We start from the raw sequence: 20186 nt of genomic DNA on the forward strand, positions 1-20186 counted from the left end.
CTACCCTCCCACTCATAACAGAATATACCCTCAGCTGATCCTCAAACCCTGATTCCTCACTCATAATGGGGTCTATCCTGAGCTGATCTTTAAACCCTTGATCCCTCATTCAAAGTGGTTCCCTCATTCATAGTTGAGTCTACCCCACGCTTCTCTCATTCAACCATAAGCTTCTCTCATTCATAGTGGTGTCTATCAGCTTCTCTCATTCATATAAGAGTCTGCACTAAGCTTCTCTCATTCATAGTCGAGAGTGACTAACCTTAGCTTCTCTCATCATAGCGCAGTCTACTATAAGCCTCTCTCAATCATTGAGGGGACTACCATCAGTTTCTCTCAGTCATATTTCAGTCTATCATCAGTTAATCCTTAAACACTGTTACTCTTTTGGTTTTCCTCTGATTAACATGCGATCCACAAAATAAATAACAGATGAACGAATATACAGTGAATGTGCGTGTGCATGTGAGTGCGTGCGTGCATGCGCGTGTGTCTGTGTTACCTTGTTACAGTGTTCTGATCCTCCATCTTGTGGTTCTGTCTTTAATCTCTACGCCTTCTTTCATTTCTTGTTTCTCTCACTCTTGCACTTTCCCAATCTTTAATCTTCTTCCGATCGATTTGTTTTCCATCCTGTTGGGCTTCTTCCTATAGCTTATAGTGAAGCGCTGGTAGTGTCTAGTACATTTATACATATTATTTCATAGCATTATTGTGAATATTGTTATTAGTAGTAGCAGTAGTATTAGTAGATGTATTTACCTGACATACAAGTGATTTTGTATATCAGCACACTTGTTCCTGACTACTTCTAGTGCAGCTACTGCATAAAATACCGCATAGTTCATTGTATTATATGCAGCATATAGAATGTTGCTTCTTCACCTGTTTCTCACACACACGCGCATGCACGCACACACATACACACACAACCTTCATTGTCTCCACAAAAAATCCGTCAGCTTTCCAACACCACATCATGTCATAATATTCTAAAAGACAGTGGGCAGGTCAAGCAAGCCTCCTGAGTTCGCCACAACAGGAATTGAACTGGGTGCTCTCTCCTCCCACCAGCGCCCACCGGCATTCAACACAGAAACGTGTTCCTTCTACCACCAGGAAAAAGACAGACTCAAATACCTCTACCAGTAGGATAACTACACTATAAAGTACCTCTTCTACTTGGAAAACCACACAATAAATGACCTCTACCACTAGAGTAACTACACATAAAGTACCTCTACCACTAGGCCAACTACACTATAAAGTAACTCAACCATTTGGAAAACTAAAAAAAATACCTTGACAACTAGGAAAATAAAGAACTTTATCTATTGTGTCTTGTCTTAAAAAAAACAAGAAAAAATAGTTAGAGTAACAAATATTTGTAATGTCTGTATCTAACAATATGTAAAAGCTTCAAATGTGTTGTTAAGTAACATGTTCATCTAATACGTTAGGTTTATACATTTGGTTGTGATGATACACATTGACAATCATTATAAACAAATCAAATTGGATGAAAATACAGATTTTTCTCCCCTCCTGCAATCATAGCAGTTATTTCAGAATATAAATGGCTGAACCTGTAGTACTTGGTCCACTGAAAACAAATGAGGTGTCATTTCCTTTGTGTGTTTATGTGTGTTTGCTATTTGCATACAAAAATGAATCAAAATAAGAAAGAAAAGGCCCAGAACAAAATTTACCAAAAATTGCCATAATAGAACAGTGGTGGTTTAATCAGATCGCCCAGGTAATCAGAGAGGTGGCAGATCACTGTCCTCCTATGATTACAGATCAGGTTTTCATGATCAAGGAAGACAATATGTTTTCTTCACAATTTCTTTTTTTTAAATGCAGTTCAATTTATATTTTGTTACAGTGATTGAATCAAGATTCAAACTTGCCGCAATCGAACTCTGTGACCGTTTCCTCAGAACTCGAATCCAACAGGCAAACAGAAACACGTTGGTCCGTTGGGTTTCGAAAGACCCTTGACCTTTGCCCTCTACGACCCTGCCTCTCGACCTCTGGCCCCAAGGACACATGTCACCAGGGCCCCTCCCTACGTGGGGCCCGCTGTGTACATCGAGCCTGCCCGGGGACTGCAGCTGCACAGCGTCACTGGACAATGTTCACAGCTGCCCCCCCTCCTGGCACATCAACAGCCAGAAGCCAGCAGAGACCACAGCCATCCATTGGCGTTGGTGCTGCTGTTGGCTCTGAGCTGCACTTCCGAGTCCCATCTGTTTACTCGACTGGTTTGTGTGTCAGCTTACTACCACTTTGAAGGAGCCAGGCATGCTAGGCTGTCGAGTATTTTTTATTATACGGCTAGTCGGCATTATAGATGACATTTTCTTATTTAAATTTGTTTTAGGATTATGATGTAGGTATTTGAAGCTCTAGATGCTGGTCTCTATAGGTTAGATAAGATCTAGGACTACATTCTAGATACTATAATGGTAGCCACAGCAGCAAGCACAGGACAATATTATACAAGAAAGGAAGAATAAAATCGAAAAATAGAAATTGGGATCGAATTTCTTTTGGAGAAAATATTTCTCAATACAATATGAGTATATTGGGTTGTATGCCAACAGTAGGCCTATACAAACTATCGCCAAGAGCCCCATACATGTCCTGCGTCCTACTACAACGAGCGGGAGGCTATTGAATCGTCCTGATGTTGAATCAGAGTAGATCTCCATGCCGCGCGTCACCACCGCTTCTTTATGACTCTGCAGGCTGCGTGACGCGCCAGTGGATCCACTTGGCGGGGAGGAGCGGACTTCAGGCACACTGTGCAGGCGGTGGTAGTGTGGGGAGATGCGGGGAGAGTTGGACAGGGTGCTCAGGACGCCACCAGCGGTGCGTCTGTGTGAGGACTTCCTCGTGGCATTTTCCTGACAATCACAATTATTTTTCTCTTTTTTGCCCAAAAATGTCATATTTATTTTTTTACTACTTCAATACTTATTGACCTATTTTTGGACCTTACAGTTAAAATAAAAGAAGAGGAAAACTTGTTATCATTCGAAACGCATGCGAAGCTTTGCCTGGTGCCGTTCTTTGTTGGAGACAATCTGAGGGAAAAACAATTACATTCTCGTCGCAAGAAGGCCTGCACGAGTGCGTCAGTGTGACTGCAAGCTATATTTCTGGAGTAAACACTCAGGACTCCTACTATGATGTCAAGCACCGCGCTGTTTTCAACGGGTAACAAACTTTGACCACCTCTTCATGGAGTTTCAAAATGACCCATTCTAACTTCACGGAAGACGGAAGCGACGATGGGATCTACTCGGGCGAGGCGCTCAACGCCTCCCTGGACAACCAGACGAATGCGGGCGGCAACCGCACGACCTGCATACCCTCGGAGGTGGACTCCCAGGTCATCGTGGTCGGCGTGTTCCTCGCACTGTTCATCCTGGTGGCCATCGTGGGCAACATCTTGGTCATCCTCTCGGTGCTGTGCAACAGGCACCTGCAGACGGTCACCAACTACTTCATCGTCAACCTGGCCGTGGCCGACTTGCTGCTCAGCATCATCGTGCTGCCCTTCTCTGCTTCCCTGGAGGTACTGGGTTGCTGGCTGTTCGGCCGGGTGTTCTGCAACATCTGGGCCGCGGTGGACGTGCTGTGCTGCACCGCGTCCATCCTCAGCCTGTGCGTGATCTCAATCGACCGCTACATCGGCGTGAAGCACTGCCTCAAGTACCCCGCGATCGTCACAGAGCGGCGGGCGGCGGTGATCCTGGTGGTGGTGTGGCTCTCCTCCATGGTCATCTCCATAGGACCGCTGCTCGGCTGGAAGGAGCCGCCGCCGGAGGACGAGCGCATCTGCAGGATCACGGAGGAGCCCTTCTACGCGATCTTCTCGTCGCTCTTCTCCTTCTACCTGCCGCTCATGGTCATCCTGGTCATGTACTTTCGGGTTTACGTGGTGGCGCGCCGGACCACCAAGAGTTTGGAAGCCGGCGTGAAGCGGGAGAGGAACAAGTCGATGGAGGTCGTGCTGCGGATCCACTGTCGCAGCGTGCTTGGCGACGTGCGTCCGGACAGCTCCAAGAGCAGCAAGCAGCACCCGTTCAGGAGCTCGCTGTCGGTGCGCCTCATGAAGTTCTCGCGGGAGAAGAAAGCGGCGAAAACCCTGGCGATTGTGGTCGGCATGTTCATCCTGTGCTGGCTACCCTTTTTTTTCCTTCTGCCACTAGGTAACGATCCCTTTCATTCTCTTTTATACAAAGGCTATACTGACTATACTGTATAGGCTATTGGTGTAATATTTATGTAAGCGATGGTGATGGAATTCTTTAAGTTATCTCCGACCGGCAACGTAATGACACAAATGACATCCAATGAATCTATATTTATATTATATATTTAAATGATAGGCTTACATCAAAACACTCTTGTGTGTGTACACACACACACACACACACACACACACACACACACACACACACACACACACACACACACACACACACACACACACACACACACACACACACACACACACACACACACACACACACACACACACACACACACACACACACACAATCCAACAATCCATGCAGCCAGGAGAAGATCTTCATCATAACTTAAAATGGGAACATCACTTAGGGTCAGTGATTGAGCTTTCAATGCAGATCAGATTCACAAAGCTGAGCATTTAATTTTTCCACTGATTCAAATCTAATGCCCTAAGCAACCAATAAGCAATTTCACGCTTGCTTATGGATTTGGCCCAGATGCGTTTCACCATTGGTCAGATGTGATCTTGGTATCTGACATAGAGCTCTTCCTCAACCTTGAAGATCCAACAGTAGGCCTAGCATATTTAGCAGCTTAATCCCCCCCCCCCCCCATCTCCTCATAGTCTTCCACACGTGCACACGTATACACAGCAGCAACAAATACAACGTGATGTCCCAACCCCAGAATTTGACCTCTGACCTCCACACTCCTACCACCTCTCTGTTTTCACTTGTTATGGTGGGAGGGGCCTCCTCCTGGGTCAAGTCCCCCCCCCCCCTGGTGTTTTATAAACTGGTGATTTATAAATTGGCTTAATGACAAGAGTAATTGACCCAAATGAACCAGCCACTTTCCTGGTATTCTTCTCAGTGAGAGGCTGAAAGAAAAAAAACGGAGATGAGGAGCAAAGAGGAAGGAAAGGGAGTATGTAGCTCCGCTCCACGCTTCAAAGATAACAGCACAATTAGTGATTCAAACTCTGAGCTTCAAAAGACTTAATACCCTTTCTGAAAATTCCATGATTGTTATTCCTCATAGACGACAATTCTCTGTTTGATATTCTCTATGTGTGTGTGTGCGTGTGCATGTGTGTGTGTGTGTGTCTGTGCGTGTGTGTGTGTGTGTGTGTGTGTGTGTGTGTGTGTGCATGATTCAGAGTGTTGGTTTAAAGTGCATTGGAGGTCATCATCTTAACAAAGGTGCATGCAGCAGGTCACGTCCTTTTCTCTAACTATTCCCTGTCCACGTGAGTGTCCCGTGCTTCCCTGTCTTGGCATCGCTACAGAATCACTGCCCAATGTCTAGCATTCTCTATGGAGAAATGAAAAAGGAGGGAGAACTTTGGTCCACCGTTATTCCCATTTCCGTTTAGATTGTGTTAGGCAGGAACAGAGGAGAAAGGGAAGGGGGGCTTTGTCAAAAGGAAATGCTTATCTGAAGAAAATGGCACTTAATCTACAATATATTCTTTTTTTGTTAGATCTTAGGGGGTTTAAAGTTACAGACGAAGGTCTGTATAGGACGTGCATAGGGACGATGTCGGAACGTCAATTTAGTCAAGGAGGTTTCTCCCTCACCAACACAACACTCTTACTTTAGGCCCTCCTTTCTCCCAGGCCACGTCCTGGCTACAACATAGAAGATGAACCCATATATATTGCATTTGAAAAAGTGTGTGAAACGGCCAACTCATCTGAGCCCAATATGTCAATAGAAAGTAGCCTTCTCCAAAAGGCTGGATCTTGAAAACACGCAGACACACACACACGCACGCACGCGCACACACACACACACACTTTATTTAAAATGTACATTTTAAATAAAGATTCTTTGGATCCTAAATTAATCTGTTATATATTCAGTCAACACTGCAGGATTCGGACTTACAGGGTTGGTTGAAACTACAACTATCCAATAGTGTTCCTGTAACGAGCAATTTGCAATAAGCCCCTCGCTTTCAATACAGGTAACAATATTTTAATGGGTGTCGTGGGTGAAAGTCAAACACTTATGTTGAGTGTGTTGAACCTTTCTTGAAATGAGAGTCCAAATCATGTATTTTCAACATGAGAAAATACACATTGTATGTAGCTCTGTGGCTGACTATTTAGCCTAACAGGTCAGGGTTTATTATTTACAATATATTTCTAGGTATAGAGAAGAGACCCTAAAGGGGGAACGCAATGCTCCTCGCTCGATCTCACCATGCCAAATGATTACAATGTTTTTTTTCATTTTTTTTTCATTTTTAACATTTTTGTTAATTTGTCTGATTCCAATGTGATGTAATTTGTGAAGTCCCAATATATTGACAGTGAGATCTAAAATCCTGCTGCATGTCATGGCCAAACAACAAGGTTCTGCGTGTGTACACAACAACATGCCGCCCTCCCAGAGCCTAGCAACATGTCGGCCTTCTCTGCTGAGGCTCACGTCGTCACACAAATACAAAACCCCTTGTTGAACTCAACAGACTCAACTCAGACTATGGAGTCAGGAAACATTCCTACGACCGCGTTCTTGTGCAAGCACTGCATAGTTCCATGGCCAGATCTATAGGCTGGGAAGGCCCCAGTATGCTTAACATTGAATATAAATCAGCATGCATTGGCTGTTGAAATTGTCCATTTTAACAGGGTGCAATGTAGTCGTAACAAACAATGCAATTTGCTTGATTAATGAAATGAGTCGCGGTGGGAGACGACGTGGCCCAGGGGACTACAGACACAACTGCAGGCAGCGGCGTATAGGGGAAGGGACATGTGGGAAAAAAGTTAGATGAGTTCAGTACCCTCGCGCACACTAAATTGATCGAAGTCCAATGTGCTGCTTTGATTTGGTGCCAACCCTGCCATTTCTGTCAATGCAAAAACGGCTACTTTAATATCCTATCGAGTAGACAATGACATTCATTGTGGACTATTGTGCAGTTGATTAGCTGTGATCCTGCTCGGTGCAGGGCGTCGTCTTCCATCCCACCACATCGCCACAGCAGAGAAAGAACAGGCCGTGAACCAGGGTGAAGGGAATACATTTACAATGGCCTGATTGGCTTCGTCATTATTGTTCAAGGTCCTCCATTGCCAGCCCTTTCAACAATTGGCCTTTCTCGGTTTGAGCCTGACGGCCATTTAGAGACACAGTGGTCCATTCGGGATCGGGATCCTGTACTGACTATTTGTCGTATGACTCACAGATGAAAAGCACTGGGTGAGATTCCCAGTGTGAACAGCTTATCTGTATCTCTACTTTAAAACACCGTTCTTTTGGATAAAATAACAATATAACTCAATAGTAAATTCAGGGAAATATTACAGGACAAGGAGCATAGCAAGATCTGCTGAATGACTAAACATGAATTCAATTATGTTTTGTACTGCCACCAACAGATACTGTTTGCTGTTTGATTTGAGTGCCATAGAGTTTCGGTTGTTGTCCCACATTACATTACAATGTAATGTTCCTTTGATCCGCAGAATTCATCATATTTGTCCAACATCCATTCAATTTGTGCATTTTTGCCCAACATCCATCATACTTGTACTTGTTTCCTGTCTTTTGGATAACAATGGAAGTTATGGCGTTTTGCCAATTTAACGTGTGTTGGACGGACATCGTTTTAGATCCAAACACAGAAATCTGGATGGTTTCGGCCATAAGAAGTCAAAAGAAGATGAGACATGCTGGCCTTGTTATTGAAGGTAAGCAATGCAAGAGGGATCATTTGAACTAGAAGAAACACAATGCGTTTTTTAAAATATGTGTTCAATCTGAGTCAGTCTTCTAATGCTTTGATCCGTGACTATATGCAACATTTTAAAGCAAAAATGTATCTGCAGAAAACGGGCAAAACCCATGCACATTTCCAACCCATAGAAGATGTGTCTGGGTGGGTGCATGCTGTGCATAGGCTGTGAGGAAGGGATTTTTGGTTTGCACCAGCTTGCATAGTTCACTCACTACAACTTTAAAGGAGGTTTGAGTCCCATGAAAGCATTTGGCTAGCAGTGCTTTACATTTAGCTAGTCTCTGCTGCACTGATAGCATGAATTACCCTTGCGTCCCCGAACGTGCATAGGGACGATGTCGGAACGTCAATTTAGTCGAGGAGGTTTCTCCCTCACCAACACAACACTCTTACTTTAGGCCCTCCTTTCTCCCAGGCCACGTCCTGGCTACAACATAGAAGATGAACCCATATATATTGCATTTGAAAAAGTGTGTGAAGCGGCCAACTCATCTGAGCCCAATCTATGTCAATAGAAAGTAGCCTTCTCCAAAAGGCTGGATCTTGAAAACACGCACACACACACACACACGCACGCACGCGCGCACACACACACACACACACACACACACACACACACACACACACACACGCACGCACACACACCTTCATTATCTCCTCAAGTACCACTCTCCTCAAAGCAATCAGCTTTCCAACAACACTGGATAAGAGTGTAATAATATTCTGACAGACAGTGGGCAGGTCAAACAACTACTTACAGCCTGAGTTCCCCACAACGGGAATTGAACCGGGTCCTCTGTCCTCCCACCAGCGCCCACCGGCATTCAACACAGAAACGTGATCCTTCTACAACTAGGAAAACTAGTACCTCTTCCTTGAGGGATACTACACAAAAGTACCTCTTCAACTTGGAAAACGACACAATAAAGTACCGCTTCCATTAGGAAACTACACAATGAAGTACCTCTTCAACTAGATAGTAAACAATGAACCTATGGAAATGCTAAATAATTTTTTTTTGTGAACTTGAATTATGACGATGTATGTTGGAATTTGTAGGAGTGTTCAGTAGAAGCAGAATAACTTATGTCTATCATTAAATATTTATTGACATGCTGTGTTACCAGACAGTTGAATGTATTTGTTAACAGTTAGATTATTGAGCGCTAAATATTAAATGTTATATATTAAATATTAAATGTTCTTTCACACACAGTCCCAATTTTCCTAGAGTTCATGCACATGAGTTCTCTCTCTCTCTCTCTCTCTCTCTCTCTCTCTCTCTCTCTCTCTCTCTCTCTCTCTCTCTCTCTCTCTCTCTCTCTCTCTATATATATATATATATATATATATATATATGCACACACACCATTTCATTTTCCTTTTGTGGACATTTATGGATCTAACCAAGAATCTAAGTGCTTGGAATAGAGCAGATTAAGCACTACACTATCCCATACCCCTTTGACATCTCAGATGAAGATGGTAGGGGTGGTGATGCAGAACAATGAGCATGGGCCACAGAGGCATGGGCCAGTGGTCCCCAAAATGGCCAGGCTCCAAAGCTCCACACCTCAAGGTAACAGCTTTGGAAAGGTAGCTTCTCTTCTGTGTGTAAGTGTGGCCATAAAGGTAACTGTTCTCTGGAGGACAACATTCATAATTCTATGGGTAATGGGTAGCAAGTGAGAAGTGAATCACTCTGATTCTGTTGGGCAGGGTAGTGTTTTAATGGTGGATAGGGCTCTCCCCTCCCCTGTGGGGAATGGGGAATGGGTTTTATCGCCGATTTGCGCAGCCATAGCAATCTTCAGCGAGTTAGCAACAAATACATAAATATGGGATTCCGCTAGTGGAGCGAATGCCTACAAAGTCCTTTTTATTTATTTATCCAAAAATAATTTGGCTCGCCAAAAGCCTAAGCTTTTTTCTTCATGTCAACAGTATTTCATCATCCCGTTCTTGGGGTGGATCGTGAGTGAAAGCTTATACTGTAAAATCATCCTGTCACCATTCTGTCGTGGATTTGCGCAGCCATAGCAATCTTTAGCGAGATAGCAACAAGTACATAAATATGGGATTCCGCTGGTGGAGCGAAGGGCTTACAAAGTCTTTTTTATTTATTTAGACAAAAATAATTTAGGTAGGCCTGCAGAACAGGGATTCCACCAAACAAAAATATATTTTTGAATTTCTCCACAGGCAGTTTGCAGACGATGCATGCATTAGTTCAACGCCTGGCAGAAATACGAACACAGGGAACAACACGGATAGAACCGTGAAAAGTCATGAAAGATGACTACACGATGGGAAAAAACACCAGTGCCTCAGGTGAACTGGAACTGCGGGGTATTTAAGGGAGTGTAAAGGGATTAATGAACCAGCGAGACACAGATGCCAGTAATCAGTTGGCTGGTGAAGTGGAGCTCTGACTCCTCCTGACATTCATGTAACTCATATAATCGTCTCACAAATCAGAAAATTAAAGTCTGATTGCAGACGCGCTCACATCTGGGTGAGTCACTTTTCTTTCACTTCGTATTTGTTTGGACTAATCATGTTGTTTGAAGCGGGGATCTGTTAGCAGATAATTGGCAAACACAAACTCAGCCAGTACTTGTGTACTGTAACAAAGTGTCTGTAAACGTTTCACAATCAACAACGTGTTGACTGCAGAAATACACTCACCAAATCCGCTTCTGAAAGCTTCATCCACTAATCACATGCATAACTTTGCATGTAAACAAGCGTAACGCCACCGTTGGTTTCTTGGCCCAGACTCTGTGCCATCTGCCCCCTAGTTCTGCTATAACATAGTAGGACTCCTGGATCCAAGATTATATATATTGATACTTGACCACAAATGAGTCACCAATGTCTGTTTGCCTTGTTTGACACTAACATGTAGGATATTCATTAAAGAATGCTTTGTATAAATGCAGCTGCAGCAGGATCTTTATTAGAGAGCTAAAGGTCTTCATCACACGGGTGTAATAATAGAGGAGAACACAGGTGTATCTCATGACCTTAGTTAAGGCCACTGGTATGCCTAGCCTATAATGAACTAAATGAGCTACACCTGTTTTTGCCCCCACTATTACACCTCTGTGATAAAGGCCTCTGGACATTGTTAGATAGCCTACAACCTTAGGCCCCGTTTACACGAGGACGCTTGCGGGTAAAAACGACAAAATATTTTATCGGAAGTGCCTTTCGTTTAGACGGTGACGGCGTTTTTGGGGCATGAAAACGCATAAATCTGAAACCACCCTCCAGAGTGGAAAAGTTGAAAACGCTCCGCCGTAGCATTTCCGTCTACACTGCCAAGACGCAAAAACACTGCTCAGATCTGCTCACGTCGCGTACGCGTTTATGTCACATACATGTGCCAGTACAAAGAAATAAACAAACATGTCAGATTACCGTAGTTTTCGGACTATAAACCGCGCCTTTTTTCCCATTTTTCGATTCTGCGGCTTATATAACGGTGCGGCTAATCTATGGATTCTTAAAGCTAACGGCCACTCGGAAAATTAGTATTCGAAGCTTAAATCAGTATTCGGAGCTTCGTTGTTTTTTTTCCACGTACGAGACGTTACCAGAGTGAGGGAGGCAAACTATAAGCGTCAGCGACACCAAGCAGAGAAGCGAGAGAGGTGGAGGAAGAATAGATATCTTGTTTCCCTTTACTTTATAACACAACATTAGCGGGATCTCGGGAGGAAAAGTAATACTTAGCGAAATGCTAACGTTAGCTTAGTTGTTTGTTTACGTTCGCTGTACAGTGCAGCGCCAATCAACTGGGACTGGCTTGCTGCAGAGCGTGAGCATCTTGGGAATACCCGGACAATATAATGGATATAATATGGACACATAAGACAATCAATATTCGGTATTTGTTATGGATTTATTGTACAAATTCCCTGAAAAGATGCACGTTCCAGGATGAATTGAAAAGCTCCCGTAAGGGCTGAGATGGCAGAGCACAGCTGATTTGGAACGGAACAACAGCTGTTCGCTTTCACAGGGGAAAACTAAGGAACTTCAACCTACTTAGGCCTACTAATTAAGGTTCAAAAGCTATTAAATCTTCAACAAAATATGCAGATAATGTCAAAATCGGTTCCAGGGAGTATATAGGGATTATTAATGTTGTTGTTATTTTTTAAACCAACGAGTATTCGAAGCCTGAAAAATGGCATTTGGGCCAGCGCTAATGGTAATCAAACATTAAATCACCTGCGGCTTATAGTCTAGTGCGGCTTACATATGTACACATCATTCAATTTAGCTGCTGCGGCTTATACCCCGGTGCGCCTTATAGTGCAGAAAATACGGTATTTCCATGCGTCTGACCTTCAAGCTGCTCTGGCAGCTCTAACAAGCGTACAGGAGTCTTTCCACGAAATGTACAGGATATGTACAGATAGTATTACTGAACAGTGAAGGATCTTTTTGGTATTTGCGGCACGGATAAGAGAAGAAGCAAGATTCTACGCATGCGCTCAGACATGGCGGTTTTGTGTTATAGTGTATCACAGCACCACCTAGCTGCCTGGCATGCATACCCAATCGAATTCCACACACTTTTGCGTCACCGTATACACGCAGATTTCCTCCCGAAAACGCTCGTCTAAACGCGGATTAAAAAGTGAAGACGCGACGCCACTTTTGCGTCTTCTGTTCAGACCGTCATTGTGTAAACGTAGCCTAAGATACATCTTTCCAGCACAAAGAGTGTGTGTGTGTGTGTGTGTGTGTGTGTATATGTGAGTATGTGCGTACGTGCGTACGTGTGTGAGTGTGTGAGTGTGTGTTTGTTCTGGGTCAGCCGGACGGCACACATAATCATGAGGCTATTTCAGATCTGCAGAATCTTGCTTTCATCTGGGAGACGCAATTATGAGCAATTACCTCCCACTGACGTTCGCCAGGAAACAGTAGAGCTACTAGGCTTTGGGTAAACCCAGCATGCTAGCACGATGGCTAACATAACAATTCTGTGTGGCAGCCTTTCCCAAACCCTCAGCCTCTGGGGCCCACTTAAACCAACAACAAACTTGAATAGATTTACAAAACTAGAATGACCAAATGAACACAAATCTCTTAATCAAGTAGATTTTAAGCTTTCAATCTGCAGATGAAGTGCATGTTAAAACAATATAACAGTGTTTTGGAGTGTGGCCCAGGAGCCCTGATCCACGGCTTGAGAAGCGCTGCAGTGTAGGAGAAGTAGCTCTGCACTATCACATCATGGGCCACATTCATATTGAGAGAAATGGCTCTCCATAAACGGCAATTCGTTTTTTTTACTGTTCAGCCCAATCGCAAAAACCTTCCAAACCTTGTGAGGGAGGTTTATTTGGGAATCAACAGCTGATGTTGAATTAAATTAAGTCTTCAGAGAATAACAATATAAAATTGAAATCCCCCGGACTGGATTCTTAGTTGACAAACTGTATAGTAAACATCCTCCTTGACCTTGTACCCACTAAACATTGGACATTGGATAGATGTGCAGATCTTGTCTATATCTGGTCCATCGGTCCATGACCAATTCTGGACATCTATTTTACGTCCAAACTTGGTACACTTGTACCTAGGTACATTTGGATGTCAAACCATGAACCAACTTAGACGTCATATTGACGTTCGACATTTCACCTTTGAGCTGGGTACATTTTTTGGACGTCATTCGGACGCCTATGATAATGACAGGTGCAGGAAATGCATACATGATCCCACTGCGGTTGTTTTGTAATGCCGAGTTATTTTTCAAGCATATATTTATTTTTGTTTATTTATTTGGAAATGCAGTTTATGGGAAAAGTTCAGTAAATAATGGCCTAGGCATGTCTTCTTTGTTTGTGTGTGTGTGTGTGTGTGTGTGTGTGTGTGTGTGTGTGTGTGTGTGTGTGTGTGTGTGTGTGTGTGAAAAGACGTCACTCCGACGGCACATTGCGCAGTGGGTATATAATATAACAATACTATGAAGGTCAGTGGATTTTACCATTAGCTGAACCCACTGCAGGGACACAAGGTGTGAAATGTGAGACACATTCTGGGAGCAACTAGTTTTCCAAAATTCAATTTATCATGCCTAATGTAATAACGTATATGTAATATGGAATATGTATAAAACAAATGTGCTATCAATATACACATCTTGCATTTATACTGAGATGAGATGAATCCCCCGCATATCAGTCAAGAAGAAGCAGAGAGGTACCATGGATACAGTAAAACGTTTGATTATGAAAAAAATCCAATCAAAGTTCATTCCCCCAGGCAAAATTATTCCTGTTTGACAAACCTTGCCAAACCTATTTTTGCTTCACATTAAAATTGAATCATCTCATTTTCCAGCGTTTTTCTGATTGTGATTTGCCTTTGGATGATGGATGTCCCTTTTGCCAATAACATTATTCCCCACATAAATTACAGGCTGCAAAGTTTCAAATAGGACTTTTGCTGTTGGTTGTTTGATCAAATCAAAGCATGTATTAGTTGCGATAAATAGTTTTTTTTTTAACTTATCTCTTTCTTTATACATGCATTTCATTATACACATTAACAGAAAGTGGTTAAAAAACAAAGGAACATTGTTGAAATCCATCCTGATCCAGCTTGACGTGTATACATATATTTGTGTGTGTTTGAATTGATAAATAACCTTTAATAGCTAAATGTCATATATTTATATATATATTGTTCTTATCTCAGACGCTGCATATATCTTATAAATATATATTTCAGTTCATATAGGACTTTGTTATGTATATATGCATTAAAAATCATGACATATATGTGTTCATAAATGCCATGCTTAGATTAGCTTATTTGTCTTCCTGTAAATCCTGGATGAATGTGCTGTCGTGTTCTCATCCTGCCCCCCCTGGTCCCCCCAGGCTCCCTGTTCCCGGCGCTGAAGCCATCCGACACGCTGTTCAAGGTGGTGTTCTGGCTGGGCTACTTCAACAGCTGCATCAACCCCATGATCTACCCCTGCTCCAGCCAGGAGTTCCAGCGTGCCTTCACCCGACTGCTGCGCTGCCGCTGCCAGCGCCGCCGCCGCAGGCTTCGCCGCTTCTACGACCAGCGGTGGCGGACCGCCGTGAAGGGGATCCAGAGGGAGCGCATGGGGAGGGGGGGTTACGGGCCGGCCGCCGCCCTACACGGCTCCACCGACGGCGGCATCGGCGGCGTGGGCGGGTCGCTGGTGTACCCGACCTCGCCGTCGACCGGGAGCTCTCTGCGCTTCAAGGGCTGGCGTCTGTTCCCGCCCCTGCGGACCTCGTCCTTCCAGCTCAGGGAGAAGATGAACAGCCTGTCGAGGAAGATCACCACAAGGGGTGGGGGCTCGGCGGGCGGGACCGGGGGCAGCGCCGCCGCCTCGCTGCACAGGAACGACGTCGATACAGTGTCCATGGGGATGTATGGCGAGTGCGAACCGGGCAGCTATCAGGTGTATGACTTCCCAGACTGCTACGACCTGAAGGAGACTGACATTTAAAGACTCGGGCGGAGGAGGCGGTGGGTAGTGCTGATGGCCCTGAGACGGGGCGCAGGGGGGGAGGGTGGGGTATGGTGGGAAACCTGCAGAGCAACACATGGGGATGTAGGTCCTTGATGGTAGAAAGTAATTTACACTGTGACTTTGACTTGGGGTTTGGGGATGAGCTCATTTGAGCTGCAACAAATGCTTATGTTATTTATTACGGGGGAGAGGAATGTTTAACTGCTGAGGCAACCGCTGTTGGTCGACTGTTAGCAGTGAGCTCAATTTGACTGTCCTTGTTATGTTTAAGTATTTTGTTATTTCTTACAAAGCATTTGTCAATCCTACTCTGTCAAATAAACAACAAGGGGATGGAAAAAAATAACGACCATGTTATATATATATAAAAGGTGTGTCAGCTTTGAATAGCAGTGGAAGGAATTTATCAAGCTTGAGGCTTGTTTTCCACGTAAAGGTCTGGCCCGGGGTGAATGTGCTGCAACATTATAATGGATTGAATGGGATTTTTGCGTGTGTCGGGTCGAGATATCAGAGGGTAAATGGAATTCCTGCTACTGTCCGTTTTATGGGACAACAAGCTGTAAATATGAGGTGTGAAGAAAATAGAAAATTAAAATGATAAACATTTCATTCTGCTCTTGGATTTCATCGTCAACTGTTTTCGATACTAACACATTGCATCTATCTATCACATTTAAACGGCGGTGCCAGTCTGGCTGATCAATGCATCTTAACCGACTATCCTAACTTTAGTAAAGGACCCGTTAGCAATATAATTAGTCAAAATCACTTCCTGGCGCCGATTCGTCCTTTGATAATTTTGCATTAATGCACCTGCCACAAAGGTTATCATTGCAATGCAGCACGTTCGTCTTTGTGATACACCATTTTGTAAAGTACTTGTATGGTGATTCACTATTATTTTGTCCACAAACTCCGTACTGACCTAAACACATTGATTCTAGTAGAGGAAAGTGCTATATGGCCATTGTTTACATTTGTGGCAGGGGTGCAAACGCTAAATTATCGTCAGCAGAATCGTTACTTACAAGTACTTTTGGCGATTTATATTGGTTACAGATGCTTTAGTGAATTAGTGTGGGGGATATCACTCATCCACTATTCAGTATATAAACATACAGTCTTTATTCAACATATTATCTAAAACAATGAAAGGCTATGTCATTCAGAGCAGAGCTTGGTCACCTTGGCCTGTTGGCAAACCAAGGTCAAATTACTGTGTGAAATTGTGTGTAAAAGTGTCTTGTCTAGCGAAGTGTCTTGTCTAGTGTCTTGTCTAGCGAAGTTATGATGAATGAAAAAGTCTTTGAATGATTGTACTTAAGAAATCAAACAGGTTGACATGAAATACTATAGAGTAGTTCTGGGTCTAGATTCTTACTGAACTTACCTCAGTGTGTGTGTGTGTGTTTGTGTGTGTGTGTGTGTGTGTGTGTCTGTGTGTGTGTGTGTGTGTGTGTGTGTGTGTGTGTGTGTGTGTATGTGTGGGGGGGGGGGGGGGGGGGGGGGGTGCATGCGTGAGTGCGTGAGTGTGTGCCTGCATGTGCTGTGAGTTTACCATAGACAGCTGTTATGGAAACCATACTAGTAGACCAGCAAGCGATTTGCCATCACCACAGATTAGAAATGCAAAATATAACTTATATACTCTTAGGTTCTTACAGTTGAACTGACTTGGCACAATACCCACTAAACCACTTTGCCCTACCCTTCTCATCTGAAGGGTTCAGCATTCTTCAAACACGATATGTTACATTGACACCAAGCGTTTCCAATGGGTAATGCAGTCCAAATTCCTCCTACGGGAGAGAGGTGTCTCCGCCCACACCCTCCTCCCCAGACTTGAGGCCCAAGTGGGTTGCCAGGTTGAGAACAATAAATAAATCGAGCGTAACACAAGCCGAGCGCAACATGATATTTTGACGCAAGCAAAAAATATATTTTTTGATTATGACAAATGACAAAGAGTAGTCCAGTTGATCAGCCAATGTATACATCTGCAACTTATTTGTCGGCAAATGATGAGCTCATGTTGCATTTGCCTTGAATTGCACAATTGAACAATTGCATCTTTAAGATTAACCCGTGTTTTAGAACTGCTCTGGCCATGGTGCTGCAGCAGACTGTTTTTCTGTGCCAATTGGTTTAATATCTGGGAACCCGGAGGACTCAGGGAATGGTGAAACATAACACAAGGCCGAAACAAAAACAAAACTTCAGACATGGAACTGAATTTTCAAAGGAGAAGTTTGTTCCTTACTTTCTGACGACCAATCGTGGATTTTATGATTTAGTAAAGCTTATTTATTACATTTAGCCCCTTTCTATAAACGATGGCGGATGGGATTAACAATGCTGATTATGTTGATATTTCTATGACATTTTGTGCATCGCATCTGAGTCAGAGTCGGGCCGTCTGAACAGAGTGGCTCCAGCCCCCGTCGCCGCGGCTGATCCCGCGGCTGTTGGGTCGGAGCCACTACCTCATTGAATGTCTCTTTCAAACATATTACGTAGATCATCATAAGGGGCTGACACTTGTTGTTAGGATGCTACGTTAATGTGATTTTGCATCCAAATAAAATGGGAATCATTTAAACTTGAGAAATTCTAACAAAGATAATTACATTTAAGCTCTTATCCTTTAAGTTATGTCAGCCTATTGTTTCCAAAGTAAGTTGACACATTGCAGCTTTGAAAATACTGGAGACGCTGTACAAATATACAATCACATAATACATTGGTTCAATCCCTTTGAGTGGGCTATTTCTGGCACCGCAAATGTGTACTTTAATGAATTCCTTCATTTTCTACTTGTGTTTACACTCCTGAACCAATCTAAGATAAGCGAGTTGCCTAAAGCCCTTGTGATGATGAACGAAACGGAATATAATGGGATCCTAAATCCCTAAATCCAACACCAAACAAACAAAAACAACAGAAAGCGCTCTACTGCTGATCAGTGCGCTCAGCACCCTCCTGAGACTGAGAGAGGTCTATTCTGGGGGACGCGCCGGGCAGACAGATCCTACACCCCATGATCATGAGGAAGGCCCTGCGGAAGGAGCGGTTGAACAAGCCATAAAGGAAGGGGTTGAGGGAGGAGTTGATGTACCCCAGCCACAGGAACACGTCCCACACCAGTGCGTGGGTGCTGTGCTCGATGAAGGGGTCCACGATGTTGACAGTGAAGAAGGGCATCCAGAAGAGCAGGAAGACCCCCATGATGATCCCCAGGGTCTTGGCCGCCTTCCTCTCTCTCCGCATGGCGTTGCGGTGCCGCTGCTTCTTGCTCGAGTCCTTCCCCACGCCGGCTGCCATCTGGCTCTCCATGGCGCTGATCTGCATGGCCTGCCGCTTGGCCGCCTTGTAGATCTTCCAGTAGGCCACCAGCATGACCGCCATGGGCAGGTAGAACGCCACTAGGGAGGCCGTGACGGCGTAGGCGCGGTTCACCAGGAGCACACACACGTCCGGGGGCAGGGGGACATCCACGCCGACCGCGTGGAGGCCCCCCATGATGGGGCCGAAGGAGATGAGCATAGGAATGGCCCAGCAGCCCACGATCAGCGCCGCCACGCGGTCCCGCGACATCACCAGCGAGTAGAGCAGCGGGTTGCACACGGCGTAGTAGCGGTCGAAGGCGATGCAGCTGAGGTGGAAGATGGAGGCGCTGCACAGCATGACGTCCAGGCTGGAGTGCAGGCGGCAGAAGAGGGCGCCGAGCCGCCAGCAGCCGTCCAGGGTGCGCAGCATGCTGAAGGGCATCACCACCAGGCCCACAAGGCTGTCGGCCACCGCCAGGGACATGACGAAGCAGTTGGTGGGGGACTGCAACTGCTTGAAGTAGGCGATGGAGAGGACCACCAGCAGGTTGCCGACCACGGTGCAGACCACGGCGGCGCTAAGGAGGCTGTAGAGCAGCAGGCGGGAGGCCTGGTGGCGCTCCGTGGTGCAGGGTGGGGCGGTGCCGTGGAGGCTGGTGTCGGAGGGCTCAGGGGTCCGAGGGTCCAGGCTGCTGTTGTCCATCTGGGTCTTGTGATGGGAAAAAATTCAGGAGTTTATTGAAGTCTGACTAGTTCCATACAGATGACGTGAAATAGTAGGCCTAGTAACAAGGTTGCACAAAAACATCGTAGCGAGATGCAAATTCCTCATTAGTTGTGTTCACAACTGTCTAAACGTTTCCATTGATGGACACATTTATCTAAATCCCTGTTTGGTGATCTCACCCAAGTGAGACTATAAGCCTGTCGGACTGAAACGCTGCGCTCTTATCTCAAACTTGCACTGTCTTGTTTGGTTGTCGAGGGAAACCAGATTCTGCTCTGTTCTATTCGATTGTCATTATTTTGATACAAAAGAGACGTATGATTAACTTTAGCAAGCGTATTCTAAACTGGGGAGAGTTAATGCTAAATACCTGTTAATGCAATCATGGAACTGTTTCGCTGTCAAACGGTGCACTGGCTGTCATGGCCTGGAGACTGCTTTTCCCTCCCTTAAGGCAGCTGCCATCAGGTTTGTTAGAGCAGAACTCATCGCCCCATCCGACAGACTGTGACAAACTTGTCATCCTCAAACTACGGGATATATTTAAGGCATTTAATGATGATTATACAGTGTATT

General features: G+C 44.6%; 2 protein-coding genes across 2 annotated transcripts; one reads left to right on the forward strand and one right to left on the reverse strand.

Moving 5' to 3' along the window:
- The first annotated feature begins 2553 nt into the window (after window positions 1-2553).
- Window positions 2554-16129, forward strand: adra1d (adrenoceptor alpha 1D). The gene is made up of 2 exons (XM_060047228.1): window positions 2554-4220; window positions 14926-16129. The coding sequence occupies exons 1-2, from the start codon at window positions 3260-3262 to the stop codon at window positions 15528-15530; spliced, it is 1566 nt and encodes a 521-aa protein (XP_059903211.1). The 5' UTR covers window positions 2554-3259; the 3' UTR covers window positions 15531-16129.
- A 992-nt stretch (window positions 16130-17121) lies between these two features.
- Window positions 17122-19631, reverse strand: LOC132454061 (5-hydroxytryptamine receptor 4). Its single transcript, XM_060047229.1, has one exon. The coding sequence runs from the start codon at window positions 19584-19586 to the stop codon at window positions 18507-18509; it is 1080 nt and encodes a 359-aa protein (XP_059903212.1). The 5' UTR covers window positions 19587-19631; the 3' UTR covers window positions 17122-18506.
- Between the last annotated feature and the right edge of the window lie 555 nt (window positions 19632-20186).

The sequence above is a fragment of the Gadus macrocephalus genome, chromosome 3 (genome assembly GCF_031168955.1).
Source record: "Gadus macrocephalus chromosome 3, ASM3116895v1".
NCBI lineage: Eukaryota > Metazoa > Chordata > Actinopteri > Gadiformes > Gadidae > Gadus > Gadus macrocephalus.